At 42.1% G+C, this 17977-nt stretch overlaps 1 protein-coding gene across 1 annotated transcript in view; it reads left to right on the top strand.

The window, feature by feature from the left end:
- cacng2a (calcium channel, voltage-dependent, gamma subunit 2a) overlaps nt 1-14405 on the top strand; it is a 185759-nt gene extending 171354 nt beyond the window's left edge. The window contains exons 3-5 of the mRNA XM_072443808.1: nt 6852-6992; nt 11779-12043; nt 12719-14405. Coding sequence (XP_072299909.1) covers nt 6852-6992; nt 11779-12043; nt 12719-12992 — 680 coding nt within the window. The 3' untranslated portion in view covers nt 12993-14405. The remainder of the gene's footprint in view (nt 1-6851; nt 6993-11778; nt 12044-12718) is intronic.
- Nucleotides 14406-17977: the final 3572 nt, after the last annotated feature.

Raw genomic sequence — 17977 nt, 5'->3', positions numbered from 1 at the left:
ACAAACACATGGATAAGACTCCAAGTCTGAGTCCATTATTACCCCCAGATTTATAACTTGGTTTGTAGGTTTTAGAGCGAGACTCTGGAGGTGACGCTAACGCTTTCTCTTTGTTTCTGTGACAAAGACCATGATTTCAGTCTTGTCTGAGTTCAGCTGGAGAAAGTCGTTTTGCCTCCACACACTGACTGGCACCAGCAGGAGGCCCTCTGGCACCAGCAGGAGGCCCTCTGGCACCAGCAGGAGGCCCTCTGGCACCAGCAGGAGGCCGGTCCACACAATGAGCTGTTGGATGCAGTGACAGAGTGAATCCACTGGTCCATATTCACCTGCCGACAGTGAGACAGTTATACATAGATAAGAAAAACAAAACTCTTCCTCACCCTCCGCGGGTGGTCTCTATTGAATCAAATCAAATCAAATCAATTTATTTTTGTAAGGCCCAAAATCACAACAACAGTTGCCTCTGAGGGCCACAGGGAGAAATGAATCAACAATGTCTGTGGTGGCGATGGAGTCAGACAATGTCTGTGGTGGCGATGAAGTCAGACAATGTCTGTGGTGGCGAGGGACGATGTCCCAGGGTCCTCTGTCCTTAGACTCTCCTTCTCGGCCAGGAAAAACTACAAAAAAAACCTCTTTGGGAAAAAAGCGTAGAAACCTGGAGGAGTTCCAGTGAAGGAGAGATCCGACTCTCACAGACGGACAGACGGACACAAGGAGACTGGAGCTGGACCCACTCTTCAGGCAGAAGAGGGACCGTCTGAGTCGAGCTGGACCCACTCTTCAGGCAGAAGAGGGACCGTCTGAGTCGAGCTGGACCCACTCTTCAGGCAGAAGAGGGACCGTCGGAGGCGAGCTGGACCCACTCTTCAGGCAGATGAGGGACCGTCGGAGGCGAGCTGGACCCACTCTTCAGGCAGATGAGGGACCGACTGAGGCGAACTGGAGCCACTCTTCAGGCAGATGAGGGACCGTCCACACAGGGCAGGGACCACTTCACCAGGAGAGGGGCATCTGGGTCCACAGGTCCTCAGGAGTGAGAGAAAGAAAAGAAGGCGGTGAACAGTTTGCAAGTGGAATCAAAAAATAAATATTGTTTGATAGCATAAGTAGTCAGAAGAAGAAGAGGATAGTGCTCAAGCTGTCATACTTCCCCCAGCATAGTTACTCCTAGGGCAGCGTAGCTGAAGCTGTGGGTTTATCTTTCTGTCCCTAACTACTCTGACCATAAGCGATTTCGAAGAGGAACGTTTTAAGCCTGGACTTAAATGAAGAGACTGTGTCAGCATATTTAACATGGGTCGGGAGCTGATTCCATAACACAGGAGCTTGGTAGCTAAACGCTCTACCTCCTACAGTACTTTTAGAGACTCTTGGCACCACCAGAAGGCCAGCATTCTGAGAGCGAAGAGCTCTGTTTGGATGATATGGTTCTATAGCATCTTTGAGGTAGGATGGGGCCATTTCATTTATGGCTTTGTAGGTCAAGAGTAGAATTTTGAATTTGATTCTAGACTCGACGGGAGCCAGTGAAGAGACTTCAGCACTGGCGTAATGTGCTCTCTTCTTTTTGTTCCTGTTAGTAATCTTTCTGCTGCATTTTGAACCAGTTGAAAGCTTTTTATGGAGCTTTTAGGACACGCTGCAAGCAGGGAGTTACAGTAGTCTAATCTAGTCGTTACAAATGCATGGATAAGTTTTTCGGCATCACTTTTAGGCAGGATTCTTCTGATTTTGGCGATGTTGCGCAAATGGAAATAGGCTGTTTTACAAGCTTGATTTATATGAGCTTTAAATGAGAGCTCCTGGTCAAATAAGACTCCAAGGTTTCTTACAGTAGAACTGGAGGCTACACTGACATTGTCCAGTGTGACTATCTGCTCGGATAGAGCGTCTCGTAGATGCTTAGGGCCAAGCACAATGACCTCGGTTTTTTCAGGGTTAAGAAGCAGGTAGTTTAGTGTCATCCAGGTTTTTATCTCCTTCACACAAGTACTAAGTCTGTCTACTTGATCGCTCTGATCAGGTTTCATTGATAAATACAGCTGAGTGTCATCTGCATAGCAGTGGAAGTTAATGCCATGCTTTCTGATAATGTTGCCTAATGGTAGCATATAAAGAGTAAACAGAATTGGACCGAGTACCGAACCCTGTGGCACACCGTAAATTACTTTAGAGCTTGGTGAGGAGCTCTGGTTTACATTAACAAATTGGAACCTATCAGATAGATAGGATTTAAACCAGCTGAGGGCTGTTCCTCCAACACCTACATCACATTCTAACCTCTGCAGTAGAATGTTGTGGTCAATGGTGTCAAACGCTGCGCTGAGGTCCAACAGAACCAGGATTGAGACCAGTCCATCGTCAGCGGCTAATAACAAATCATTTGTGACTTTAACTAGTGCAGTTTCAGTGCTGTGGTGGGCTCTGAACCCTGACTGGAAAACTTCAAATAAGTTATTGTCCTGCAGGTGGCGACAAAGCTGTTTTACTACAACTTTTTCAAGGATTTTAGAGACGAAGGGAAGATTTGAAATAGGTCTGTAGTTTACCAATAGGTCGGGATCTAGATTAGGCTTTTTCAGAAGAGGTTTAATGACTGCATGTTTGAAGGACTGTGGAACATAGCCACTTTCGAGTGAAGTATTTATGATAGTAAGAATAGGGTCTATAATTAGGGGGAGAATGTCTTTGAGGAGCTTGGAATGGGGTCTAGGACACAAGTTGAGCTTTTAGAGGACATAATGGCTGAAGTTATCTCTGCTTGATCAACAGCTGTGAACCTTTCTAAGTTTACAGGTGGATTTATATGGGACGTTAGATTTACAGCTTGGGCTAGTTCAGGGCTAATAGCGGGGGTAATTTCATCTAATTTATCTCTGATTGTTTTTATTTTATTATTAAAAAATAGGAGGAAATCATCAGAGCTAAGTGTAGCTGGGATTGAGGGCTCTACTGCACTGTGACAGTTTGTTAGCCTAGCTACAGTGCTGAAAAGGAATTTAGTGTTACTTTTGTTGACTTCTATTAGATTTGAATAATATCTGGTTTGGGCCTTACGCAGAGCCTGCTTATAGGACAGCAGGCAACTTTTCCATGCTTTTAGGGATTCTTCTGTGTGAGAGCGACGAAATAATCCCTCTAACTTTCTAACTTTTTGTTTATGTGAACGCAGTTCTTGGTTGTACCATGGGGAGGCGCGCTTTGGCCTAATGACCTTCTGTTTTAACGGCGCGACAACGTCAAGAGCAGACTTCAGAGAATTCATGGTCAAGTCGACAAATTGATCACTTAAACTGGGACTAAAGCTGTTCTCAGCAGATCACATGACATGATCACATGACATGATCACATGACATGATCACATGACATGTCACTGAATATTGGCTCTATTATTTCTTTGAATTTTGAGATAGATTTTTCAGATATTGTCCTTTTCATTATAACTTTATTTTGTGGGACTGGATGATCTTTAAGAATAAACTGAAAGGTAATTAGGAAATGATCTGACAATATAGGGTTTTGAGGGAGGACAATGAGGTCACTAATCTCTGTTCCATACGTTAGGACAAGATCCAGAGTGTTCTTGTGAGTGTGAGTCGGTTTATTTACATTCTGAGTGAAACCAATGCTGTCTAACAAGGCGCTGAAGGCATTACTGAGAGCGTCATCACTCATGTTCACGTGGATATTAAAGTCTCCAACTATAACTATTTTATCCCAGGCTAACACTAAGTTTGATATAAAGTCAGAAAACTCTGTTAAAAACTCTGAGTAGGGACCAGGAGGTCGGTAGATAACTATGAACAAAACTCCTTTTTGGTTTTTCATATCTGGACATGTGATTGACAGCATAAGGCTTTCAAATGAGTGAAATGCATTGTTAGTTTTAGGGCTCATGAGTAGGCTTGAGTGGGAGATCACTGCCACACCACCACCTCGGCCTGTGCTCCTGGCAGTCTGAAAGTTAACATGGCTGGGTGGGGTGGACTCATTTAGTCTGACGTAGTCGTCTTGTTGAAGCCACGTTTCAGTTAGAGCTAGAAGATCTATGTTATAGTCACTAATTAATTCATTAACTAAGAGCGATTTGGAGGAAATTGCTCTAATGTTTAGCAGTCCACATTTTACGTGTTTATTCATTTGTGTATTTGTGTCATTTGTGATTGTTATTTTCCTTAAGTTATTTGGTCTGACGCCTGAAATATTTTTTCTGAGATGTGACTTTTTGGCATTATTTGTACGAGGAACACGAGGGACACACACAGTCTCTATCTGTCTTGAATCTGAACACTTCACAGGTAACAGAACGGGCGAGAGTTCAGCGACAGAGGAGCGTCTTGAACTGCTGCTCTGCACCTGGGGCTCATCCCTAGATGGTCACTTAACACGACTAAGACTATCGGTCAAATTCCGAACTAATAGGGATGTACCCTCCGAAGTCGGATGGATGCCATCCCTGCGTATGAGCCTGGGCTTTCCCCAAAACGCACTCCAGTTATCAATAAAGACAACGTTGTTTTGAGGGCACCATCTGGATAACCAGTTGTTGAATGCTGAGAGACGGCTGTACAATTCAGCATTGATCCGATTGGGCAGGGGACCAGAAAATATTACAGTGTCCGACATCGACTTCGCTAGGTCACACACCGCGGCTACTTGAACTTTGAGCACCTCTGATTGTCTCCGACGGGCGTCGTTACCGCCTGCGTGAATCACGACTCGCCGGAAACGGGTCCTACTCTGCTTTAAGATCCTAAGGTTTCCTTCGATGTCACCCATTCTGGCCCCCGGGTAACACCTAACGCTAGCAGCTGGCAGCTTCACGTCTCTAACAATAGAACTCCCGATTACAAGAGTTTCTCTCGTGTGTTCAGCGGGCGTGTGATCGCTGAGGGGAGAAAACCTATTATAGACGTGAAGCTCACGGCGCTCTGAGGTTCGGCGTTTAGCGCCTTGTCCCCTCCGAACTGTCACAAAATGGTCCCTATTCTGTTCCTGGTCTAGTCCCGGCTGCACGGGAGACGCTGAGGGGCTGAGCTCGGCCTTACTGCTACTGCTAATGCTAATGCTACGCCCTGCAGCGCGGTCCGGTAGCCCTCGCGCTAAAACCGAACTATAACTGGACTTAAGCTCCTCTAAACAGCGGATCCGCGCTTCTAACTCCGTAACCCTGGCCTCCAAAACTACCACTACACTGCACTTCACGCACCTGTCGTCAGAGAAGGAGCCAGGGTTCTGACTCGACATATGACAGCTCAAACAGGTAAAGGTAGATCCAGCCATGACGCTAGCGGCTAGGCTACGCTAGTTCAGGCTGGAGCTAGAGAGTGAGGAGGGCTTTTTAATCCACGAAATACTGAAAAGCGAGCGGCTTGAGGCTCCGGATTGTTTGCGGAGAAATCAATTGATTTATTGATCCCCCTTCAAGCTCAGGTCCTCTCCCAGAGGTCTGGGAGCTTGTGACTTCTTCAGTATCTTTGCTGTTCCGAGCACTGCACTTTTCTGGACCGAGATGATTATCTGCCTGGCTTCATGATCTCTCGTGTACCTCTTTAGGCAGCTGGCTTAGGCTTGGAGCCTTTGTTTGGCAGTTTCGAGTGCTTCAGGTTTGGGCATCTGGTTGTACCTCGTGGGTACTTGCTTTGGCATTACACCTTTCTGGGCCTCAGACAGTTGGCTCACCTCTCTCCGAGCTGTCTTGATCTTAGTCTCCAACCTTCTTTTCCATGGTGGATATTTCATCTCATGGTTGCTCTTACGATAGCCGAGTGTCTCAAGTATCACTGCTGCTGAGTTGTATATCAGTTCATTGGTTTCAGTGATGGTTGCCGTAGGGATAGCTGTCAATGCTGCATTCACATCCTCTAGAAGACTTTCTGAGAGTACTTCACTGAACTTCCCTCCTAAACTGGAGGAGGGGCTACAACAGATCCCTGGAAGAACATCAGACATCTCAATCCAAAAAAGTGCAAGTGCTGCAGCAACAGCAAATATACTGAAGAACCCTCAAGCTATACATTTATATATATATATATATATATATATATATATATATATATATATATATATATATATATATCCGCGACCCGGCCCCGGATAAAGCGGCAGAAGATGGATGGATGGATGGATATATATATATATAAAATGTTGACTTTAATAGTGTACAGTGTATTTGTATTTATTATAATTTTTTTGCATTTCTGTGTTTTCTTATTACTGCTGTTTACTGCACTCTGGTCAATTCTGTTGTTTTTAAAGAACAATAGAGATAAAGTTGGATTGGATTTACAAATTTAAAATGAGAAAATCTGGGTCACGGTTACGTCACCTCTCCTTGATATAAAGTGTGAACCGAGGACAAATGAAAAAGATCAGTGTTTCTGCTGGGTTCTTCTGTTTTTACGTGACTGTGCACATCGCCGGTCGTCCCCTGCGCTCGGGGGAGGGCTGGGACATGTGAGCGTGGATGTGGGGGAGGGGAGCGGCGCCGGAGCCAAGCCCAGCCGCGGTTACATAAGTCTGGGTAACACGGCCTGGCAAGCGCGGCCTCTCTCTGGAGCTAGTGTTGATGGAGTCTTTCACACAACGCCGGGTGTTGATTGGGAACAGAGAGCCGCGCTGATATGGGACTTTAATGTGTGGCTTTGGAGGAGAAATAAAGCACAAAACGGCAACAAAAGCAATTATTTTAATATTTTTTATACATGTTAAATTTAGCCAATATCGTGAGAGTTATTTTATTTTTTTTTAGTAAAAGATGCTACAAAAAGAGCTGATTACAAATAAAAATGCAGAACCTGACTTTTTTTGTTGTTGTTCAAGCTGTGTTTGTGTGCTGTGTTCAGGTGCCGTCCGAGCCTCCAGTATCTTCCCCATCCTCAGTGTAATCCTGCTCTTCATGGGTGGGCTCTGTATAGCTGCCAGTGAGTTTTACAAGTCACGCCACAACATCATCCTCAGCGCAGGGATCTTCTTTGTCTCCGCAGGTGAGTAAACTACACAATATATTTAAATTACAGCGCTCTCCATCTGCACGCATCATTAATCTGCATTTTACAGTTTTATTCAATAAAAAAAATATATATATATATTGTTCCTAATGTTGGTTTCTTTGCACATCGAATTACAAAAATAAATAATCAATCCATAATTACCAAGAATTTAGTTACTGCCCATCGTTAAAAGTCAAGGAAACATTCCTGCTTTTCCAAACTCTGGGTCAGAATATTGTCCCGGACCAAGTTGCAGAACATTTTACTCAAATAAAAGTAGCATTATTTTAAAATAAAATTAGTCCTGCAGAAGTAAAAAGTTCAAGGCCAAAAAATTACGGTACTCAAGTAGAAATAAAAAGTATTCTGGGAAAATCGGATTAAAAAATGTCAATCAAAGGAACTGGCAGGACAAACCACAAACGCAGAGCGTCATCTCAGGGGGTGGGGCCTGGCGAGGGGAATAACTCTCCATTTACTCATTAGGAACTTTTCCCCTCTTCAAAAACAAAATGGGTTAGGCAAATGTTGTCGATTTAAGCATTACTAATTCAAATGAAGTCATAACTGAGGCTTGATGAGGTTGATGATCTGGTGTTACCTCAGAAAAGTACAGATTGTTCTGTAGATGTGAAAATACAGCGGCGCTAGCAACGTGGTAGCATTTAGCCTGCAGCTAATGTTAGCATTCTCGGATAACTTATCTTCTATTATTCTTTTCCATATCCATATTTAATAAAACTCCTAAACTGGACCTTTCCTCTTGTCATTGTGGAACAGTGTGTGATGGAGCAGTTCTTCTACATTCAAATTACTTGTTTCAGAAGTTGATTATTGGTTGTTCCCCTGGATAACGATAATTTCAAAGAGCAGATCACTAAAATTTGAAAAAATGTAGAAGCCAAATTCTGTCATCCAAATATTAAACATCTTTTGTAAACTTTTGATATGTGAGAGCCATGTGAGTCACTGTATGACACTTTGAAAGCTGATTATGTTTGAAAAGCTGTTCTGAAGCTGTGCAAGTAGCAAAACATTCATACATGTGAATTCTAGCAATGTTCCAAAGGTTTGTGAGAGCAGGGACAAGTTATATCTCAAAACCTTTGAAGCTTTAATAAGCTAAACTCTGCTTACTAGTACAAGTACTGTAAGGTTATTCATGTCCTCCCACTTATGAGAGAGCAACATTCAAAGTTTATATCAATTCAATAATTGTTTCAAGATTTCAAACATGACACACTGCGTAAGTGTGGGTATGTTTGTTATCATATTTTAAGAGTATTTTGGGGCACCAGCCATAGATTAGGCATTTAACAATTCTATAATCAAATATCTAAATTGATCAATTTATTAAAAATGTATTTGCTCATTAATCTGAAGGTTTGTGAGAACGTAACCATGACATTGACCCCTTTTCTGGAAATTAATGAACACTTTACTATATTTAGTTTATGAAGATTTATTGACCAAATAATGAAACAGATATATGAATATGGACTATGCAAATGAGTCGATAACAGACGGAGACGCAAGACATGATTGTTCTAGATCTATCTAGGTGTGTGTTAGAGTTAATTCTAAGATATTATCAGCCAGCCTGTTAAATGCATTATACGACCAGAACCAGAAGCTGTGAGGAGATGGTCCTGTGTGTCCGTGTTGCCTCCAGGGGTCACTCAGGGGTCACGCTGCAGCTCGGTCCACACGCTGGGCAGAGCAGGGCTGCTCTGGAGCGCCAGGCTCTGACGGTGTCAGGCCAAAGAAGCCCTGGATCAGGTTCAGTGATCTGTGTTCTCCTCGGCTCTGAGGCGGTCCTCAGATAAAAAGGGCTGTTGCACTGATTCACCGGTGAGGCTGGTCTGAAGAGACTGTCCTGGACTTGAAAAGTTGCAAAAAGGTCATTTGCTTGAGTTTGCATGATGCAGTTGTAATCACGTCTAAAATGTGCACAGAATTCTTATTTATGGGAGTAAAAGTTAGTAACCTTTATTTGTCCCACAATGGGGGAATTCTAGGGTTGCAACACATATTAGGTACAGAAGCAGATTAGGCACAGAAGTAAAGAATAAAAAACAGATAACTTTGGAATGTCTTTGTTCCGTAGCTTAGTTTAGCATCGCTAGGCCAGAGATTAGTTCTCATCTCCCGAGGTGCTATCTCATGGACCTCCTTTGATGGAGCTCAGTTTGCCTTCTTTCTCTCTCTGACTTACCCTTGCGGGGGTTGGGTTTTGGCGCCATTGTTCAACCAATCAGCAGGCATGCTGAGTCAGAGCTTGATCAGAGAAGAAGATCCAGCGTAATTTAGCCATTGTTTAGAATTTACATTGGGCCACATAGTTACAAAGGTAACATTATTCACAAGACAAGTTATAAAACAGTTCAATGAACATGCCGAACACAATAACATTATGCACAGTAAATACATCTTATGGACTTTTTAGCTTTTGTCTTTGGAGGGAAAATGGTTCTGTGAGTTCATTTGAATCCAAAAGCAGTAATTTGATGGAAACAGTTTTTCCCAACATTCAAGATGTGAAATTTGTGCTCCTGCACCTGCTCTTACTCCCGCATTTCTGTCATCAGGTCAAAATTCCGAGGTCATCTGCAGGTCCACACACTGCTTACAAAGTACTAAAGTAAATACAAAAATTATACAAACTTTTAACTTAATTAATCAAACTCAATTTAAAACCCTTCAGCAACTTCAACTGTTCAGCTCTTCTTTTACAGCACACTTCTTGATGTAAAGATGTTTGTCATATTCATTTATTTTTCAATAGTTTACCACTAACATCATTTGGTTTCTAGTTTCCTGAGTTCTTCTTGGTCTCCTGCTCATTTCTTGATCCCGTTACGAGGCACACGAGGACCCACTGGGATCTTCTCTAAAAATACGCTGTCCCTGACACAGATACCCACTTTCCCTGTCGCTGCCTCTCACAAGTGCAACTAAACCAACAAGTTATCAAATATGCCGACAAAGGATTAGAAAGTGTAATTCATACTTCAGGACAAGAACTGAATTATTCGGGTCAAACACAAAGGACCTGGTTGTTGCTAAAGCTCGAGGACCTGATTCTCAAACTGTGAAAAGAGTTTTTTTAATCAAACTAACCCATTTCCAGGGCTGTCGTCGAGTGAAGACTATTTTACTAGACTAAGGACATGTCCAGTGCACAATTAATCGACCATAAAGATCTCAAAATGTATTAATTGTTTGTGTAGCATCCCTGACCAATTCTCTCACCAGAAGTGCACATAGAAGACGTTTTTTATGCAAAATAACTGGGTTTTCTGATTTGTCACCATTCAGCCGAAGATACAGAAAAAAACTGTAAACTAAGTATTTATATGAATAAACTCACACTTCTTTCTCCAATACTTGAAATCCCAGTGAAATAAGAATAAAAAAGAAGAATACGAATGTGGGTAATCTAAAACCCTAACCCTAACCCTAACCCTAAAGATTTACAATCCTAGTCTCTAAAGCTCTCACGGAGTTTAACCTGTACAAACAAAATCAATAAAGCTCTCACAAACCCTTTAGATCATCAGTACTCACATGTAAGATGGTTTTTGGGGAACATAAAGGTTTTACAGAAAAGTGAAAGAAGAAGAAAGAAAAGTGAACCACACAGCGTTTCAGTCCAAAGAATTATAGCAAAGGAAATACTCTGGATTTTGTGATTGATCAAATGTTTTACCATAACAAAATATCATTATTAAGATTATGAGAGTTATTTCTTTTTCCTGTTTCATTATTATACTTCTGTGCCTAATATGTGTTGCAACACTGGAATTTCCACCCTGTGGGATGAATAAAACTTATCTTATCTTTTCTTATAATTTGCAATGAAAACAGCACACGATCGTCTCGTTTTGTCGCTCCATAATTTACTTGTTTACAAGAGAAAAGTGCTTTAAATGAGGACGTTTATGCTGTGATCACACGTCATTTTAGATCCGGTTCAGTCCTGGTTTAGTCCAGGTTTAGTTCTTGTTCAGTCCTTGTTTAGTCCAGATTTATTCCTTATTTAGTCCTGGTTTATTCCTGGTTTATTCCTGCTTTATTCCTGGTTTATTCCTGGTTTAGTTCTAATTCAGTCCTGGTGCACACATGTTACCTGGTACAGACTTGTTTCAGACCTGTTTCAGTCCAGTTTTAGTTCTAGTTTTAGTTCTAGTTTTGTCCCATTTGGATGTGCTGTGTGAGACAGTGAGTGAATGCAGCCTTTACAGAGACTTTGAGAAAGTTTTACTTCGACCCCATTTCTTCGGTGAAGGTCAAGTAATTATTTCCTTTTTTTGCGACTGCACTGTTGAGTTTTATGGGGCGACCTTGGTGCAGCGATCCCTGGACCTGTGTTACCACGGGCTATGGGTCCAATTATAAGAAATGTTTCCTTAATAAATAACACACCTCACACCAGTTTTGAATCATAAGGCCGATTGCTGTCCAAACCATGAGTGAACGGTTTTGGTTTATCGCTAGCTGTTCCTGTGTTTGTTTCACGTCTCTAATCGATCATTATCGCATTGTCTTGTCCTTGTTTATTGTCAAAAGTTCAAAGATTCAATTCAATTTATTTTTGTAACACCCAAAATCACAACAGCGGTTGTCTCGGAGGGCGACACATGCAAGAGATACAAAAGTTAAAATGTACCCCTAACCCTAACCCCAAAAATAAGTTCACGTCATCTGATAGTGTAATACTTCGGAGCCTTTGTTGAATGTAGGTTATTGCATTGTAAAAACATGTTGTTTTCCATACCAGGCCTCAGTAACATCATCGGGATCATCGTGTACATATCAGCCAACGCGGGGGACCCCTCCAAGAGCGACTCCAAGAAGAACAGCTACAGTTATGGCTGGTCCTTCTACTTCGGGGCATTGTCCTTCATCATGGCGGAGATGGTGGGGGTCCTGGCCGTGCACATGTTCATCGACCGGCACCGGCAGCTCCGAATAGGGGCCCGCGCCGCCGACTACCTCCAGGGCTCAGCCATCACACGCATCCCCAGCTACCGCTATCGCTACAGGTACAGGAGCGTCTGTCTGCTAATACACAATGACCCTAACCCTAACCCTTACTCTTCATGACGGACCTTTCTGCTCACCTCCAATCACTAACCCACACACCATGTTGGTTACGAAATGTGTCATGTTCCCAGAAATGTACTGAAGTAGAGTTTCTTCTGCCCCAGTACAGATGTAATGTAAAAATGAGACTGCTGTGTGTGGTCTGCATTGAATTATAAAGCCTTTTTATTGCCGCATTCAGTGGTATTGCTGCTGCGCAGTTAGCATGCTAGTTATTGTTAGCATTACCTCTGAATATTATGAAATGCACTTATAAATAATATGAATAATAATATGCTTGGAATGTGAAGGAAAGTGAGGATCAACATTGTTTGAACTTTATAGCTTCAAGACGCTCAGCTCTTTTAAGTAAACATTTACAAATCAGATATTTATTTACTGCTATAATTTGTGTTGGTGATTATAAAAAACATTTTATACCAATGTTTTTATTTTCAAATTTAGTGTTTTGGATCAAGTCAATTATCCAATCAGAAAGCAGAATTAACTCAAAATGGTGGGCGGCCAAATCCTTTAAAGGTCAAGTTAGAGATCTCAGATCTGTTTTTAAGTCCTTAAATCCTCACCAGGCCAAAAATGTGATGTGACTCACTTTCACCCTCGTGTCCCCCCAGACGCCGGTCCCGGTCCTCGTCGCGCTCCACAGACCCGTCTCACTCGCGGGACGCCTCTCCTGTGGGTCTTAAAGGCTTCAGCGCGCTCCCCTCCACCGAGATCTCCATGTACACGCTGCCCCGCGACACGCTCAAATCCTCCGGCACGCCCACGGCCACCTACAACTCTGAACGGGACCACGCCAACTTCCTGCAAGTCCACAACTGTATTCAGAAAGATCTCAAAGACTCCAGCCATAGCAACACAGCCAACCGTCGCACCACGCCCGTATGAAAGCAACAGGGGCCCATTTCAAAAAGAGATATATATATAATCTTTCAAAAACCAAGGAGACACCCATGCAAGGAAACCTCTGTGGGCTTGCCATAGGAGAAGACGCAACAGTTGGATTTTCATGTTTATAAAATAGACATTTGTTGTTTTTTGTTTCAGCTGCATGACCTTTCCATTTTCCATTGTTGAGAGCTTTGAACGTTGGACTAAGAGGTGAGTTACTGCAAGGTCTTCTACAAATAATGGTGTTTTTTCCCATTATGTGAGGACAAAGGAGCTACGGGTTGTAGGGTCAAAGGTTATCGGGAGTTTCATGATTTCATATAGCGCTGTTTTCATTTGGCGTTTTGTTGGCCCAAGAATTCTGGGCTGGAGCATTAATTCAAGCTCCGAATATAGCCACAACTGATTTACTATTATTATTATTATTATTATTATTATTATTATTATTGATTTTTTGCATTAAAACTGTGAATTGTTACAGCTGGGTATTCAATAAGAATTAGCCCAAACTGTAATCTTGAACAAAGGTACTATATATATGTATTACTTTTATAAATAAATTATTAATATTCAAGAGGTTCAGAAGCAAAAAATGACAAAAAAAATATACAAAAAAACAAACAAACAAGTTCATTAAAACTGTTGGTAACGAGCTAAATGACTTTTAGTATTGATTTGAAGGTCGTCCCATGGTGGAAAGCAGGCCGCAGTAGAAATAATATTTATTCTTTTAAAATCAAAACCTTCTCAGCTTTTTCTTCAGTCCTCGTTCGCTTTCTTTTTGGATCGTTTGGCAGAAGAAGTGTAAAAAAAGTCGCACATTTTCAACAATAAAGGACTTCCAGCGACTTTTCAAAACCCACAAAAGGAAGGGCCGAGGAGAGAAGGAAAAGAAGAGGACGCCAATCTCCAAAAATCAAAAAATACAACATGAAATAGTTACGAAGCTAAGTGACTCAACAATTTCAGAATTTAATGCATGCTAGAAAATTTACCGCAGCTCTGCTCTTGAGAAACTTAAGTTAACAATTATTAAGGGAAAAAAAAGAAAAGACGCAAATGTATTAATGTTTCCATGTGTAACTTTAATATAGTTTTTATTTATTATTTATTTGATTAATTTGGATCTTTATTTGCTTTTGTGAGACAAAAACCAAACAATCGACATTGAACAAAACCGCTTTTTTTAAATGGTTTGGTTGGATTTCTTTATAAATATATATGTATGTGCTTTTATTTTGAAAAGGGAAAGAACTCACACAGCCTTAGTCATTTCTTTGTTTTTGATTTTTAAATGTGTTGTTCAGATTTGAAAAATGAAATCTTTAAAGGTGCCAAAACCGAATGATCCTATACTTGGATGCATCAAGTCCTGATGAATAAAATACTGACCCCAGGGGGAACAAATCACCACGTGTCTCTGTCTGTCTCTTCTTTTCATGTTTTCTGTGACTTCTCATTGGCTACAGCACAATATCCAAGTTAGATAACTTTTTTTGTAATATACAAAATAATTGATTGATCTTGCTGTAAGAAATTCAAACTGAATTTGAAATGAGATCAAATTTAATCTCAAAAGGCAGAATATTAATATTAGTTTGAATTTTTTTTTTTCAAACAATCAAATAAAAAAACTAAAGAAAATTACACCTGCTTCATGTTGATTCTTGTTGATTCCAACGTAAACATGAATTAACAGCTCAAGGTGACTTTGAGCTTTTACTAACAGATATTTTCATAACGCCAGGGAAAGCCACACAAAAACTGTCACGATATCGAGACGATACGTGCAATATACAACCGACTGTTTCAATGTCCAGACGATATGTGCGATATTCAACCGACTGTTTCAATATCCAGGCGATACGTGCGATATGCAACCGACTGTTTCAATATCCAGACAATACGTGCAATATTCAACCGATTGTTTCAATATCCGGGCGATACGTGCCGTATAAACCGACTGTTTCAATATCCAGACGATACGTGCCATATGCAACCGACTGTTTCAATATCCAGACGATACATGCGATATGCAACCGATTGTTTCAATATCCAGGCGATACGTGCCATATGCAACCGACTGTTTAAATATCCAGAAGATAAATGCCATATGCAACCGATTGTTTCAATATCCAGACAATACGTGCGATATTCAACCGATTTTTTCAATATCCAGGCGATACGTGCGATATGCAACCGATTGTTTCAATATCCAGACAATACGTGCGATATTCAACAGATTTTTTCAATATCCAGGCGATACGTGCCATGTGCAACCGACTGTTTCGATATCGGGGCGATACGTGCGATATGCAACCGACTGTTTCAATATCCAGGCGATACGTGCCCTATGCAACCGACTGTTTCAATATCCAGACGATACGTGCCATATGCAACTGACTGTTTAAATGTCCAGGCGATACGTGCCATGTGCAACCGACTGTTTCAATGTCTAGACGATACGTGCGATATGCAACCGACTGTTTAAATATCCAGAAGATACGTGCCATATGCAACCGATTGTTTCAATATTTTTGGGTGCACGGTGGCAAAGGCGGTTAGCGCTCTTGCCTCCCAAGAAGGAGATCGTGGGTTCGATTCCCAGACCAACATCACATGATCTCTCTGGGTGGAGTCTGCATGTTCTCCCCGTGTTACCGTGGGTTCTCTCCGGGTTCTCCGGCTTCCTCCCACCGTCCAAAGACATGCATGTGTTAGGCAAAATTGGTGACTGTAAATTGGCCCTAGTGAATGAATGTGAGCGTGAACTGTCTGTAATGTCTATGTCTCTGTGTTGGCCCTGCGACAAGTTGGCCACTGTCCAGGGTGTACCCCGCCTAAGGCCCGAAGTCACTGGGATAGGCTCCAGTCACCCGCGACCCCGAAAGGGAACAAGCGGTAGAAAATGGATGGAAAAAAAAAAAATGGATGGATATTTCAATATCCAGACAATACGTGCGATATTCAACCGATTTTTTCAATATCCAGGCGATACGTGCGATATTCAACCGACTGTTTTGATATCCAGGCGATACGTGCGATATGCAACCGACTGTTTCAAAATCCAGGCGATACGTGCCCTATGCAACCGACTGTTTCAATGTCCAGACGATACGTGCCATATGCAAACGACTGTTTCAATATCCAGACGATACGTGCCATATGCAACCGACTGTTTCAATGTCCAGGCGATACGTGCCATATGCAACCGACTGTTTCAATGTCTAGACGATACGTGTGATATGCAACTGACTGTTTAAATGTCCAGGCGATACGTGCCATATGCATCCGACTTTCAATATCTAGACGATATGTGCGATATGCAACCGACTGTTTGAATATCCAGAAGATACGTGCGCTATGCAACCGACTGTTTCAATGTCCAGACAATACGTGCCATATGCAACCGACTGTTTCAATGTCCAGGCGATACGTGCCATATGCAACCGACTGTTTCAATGTCTAGACGATACGTGTGATATGCAACCGACTGTTTCAATATCCAGGCGATACGTGCCATATGCAACCGACTGTTTCAATGTCCAGGCGATACGTGCCATTTGCAACCGACTGTTTCAATATCCAGACGATACATGAGATATGCAACCGACTGTTTCAATATCCAGGCGATACGTGCGATATGCAACCGACTGTTTCAATATCCAGGCGATACGTGCAATATGCAACCGACTGTTTCAATATCCAGAAGATAAATGCCATATGCAACCGACAGTTTCAATATCCAGGCGATACGTGCCATATGAAACCGAATGTTTCAATATCACGACGATACGTGCAATATTCAACCGATTGTTTCAATATCCAGGCAATACGTGCGATATGCAACCGACTGTTTAAATGTCCAGGCGATACGTGCCATATGCAACCGACTGTTTCAATGTCTAGACGATATGTGCGATATTCAACCGATTTTTTCAATATCCAGGCGATACGTGCGATATTCAACCGACTGTTTCGATATCCAGGCGATACGTGCGATATGCAACCGACTGTTTCAATATCCAGGCGATACGTGCCCTATGCAACCGACTGTTTCAATGTCCAGACGATACGTGCCATATGCAAACGACTGTTTCAATATCCAGACGATACGTGCCATATGCAACCGACTGTTTCAATGTCCAGGCGATACGTGCCATATGCAACCGACTGTTTCAATGTCTAGACGATACGTGTGATATGCAACTGACTGTTTAAATGTCTAGACGATACGTGCGATATGCAACCGACTGTTTAAATATCCAGAAGATACGTGCCATATGCAACCGATTGTTTCAATATCCAGACAATACGTGCGATATTCAACCGATTTTTTCAATATCCAGGCGATACGTGCGATATTCAACCGACTGTTTTGATATCCAGGCGATACGTGCGATATGCAACCGACTGTTTCAATATCCAGGCGATACGTGCCCTATGCAACCGACTGTTTCAATGTCCAGACGATACGTGCCATATGCAAACGACTGTTTCAATATCCAGACGATACGTGCCATATGCAACCGACTGTTTCAATGTCCAGGCGATACGTGCCATATGCAACCGACTGTTTCAATGTCTAGACGATACGTGTGATATGCAACTGACTGTTTAAATGTCCAGGCGATACGTGCCATATGCATCCGACTTTCAATGTCTAGACGATATGTGCGATATGCAACCGACTGTTTGAATATCCAGAAGATACGTGCGCTATGCAACCGACTGTTTCAATGTCCAGACAATACGTGCCATATGCAACCGACTGTTTCAATGTCCAGGCGATACGTGCCATATGCAACCGACTGTTTCAATGTCTAGACGATACGTGTGATATGCAACCGACTGTTTCAATATCCAGGCGATACGTGCCATATGCAACCGACTGTTTCAATGTCCAGGCGATACGTGCCATTTGCAACCGACTGTTTCAATATCCAGACGATACATGAGATATGCAACCGACTGTTTCAATA

The sequence above is a fragment of the Eucyclogobius newberryi genome, unplaced genomic scaffold (genome assembly GCF_026437365.1).
Source record: "Eucyclogobius newberryi isolate DKJ021-1_F unplaced genomic scaffold, fEucNew1.0.hap1 SCAF_13, whole genome shotgun sequence".
Classification (NCBI taxonomy): domain Eukaryota; kingdom Metazoa; phylum Chordata; class Actinopteri; order Gobiiformes; family Gobiidae; genus Eucyclogobius; species Eucyclogobius newberryi.
This window is presented reverse-complemented; position numbering and strand designations above follow the sequence as displayed.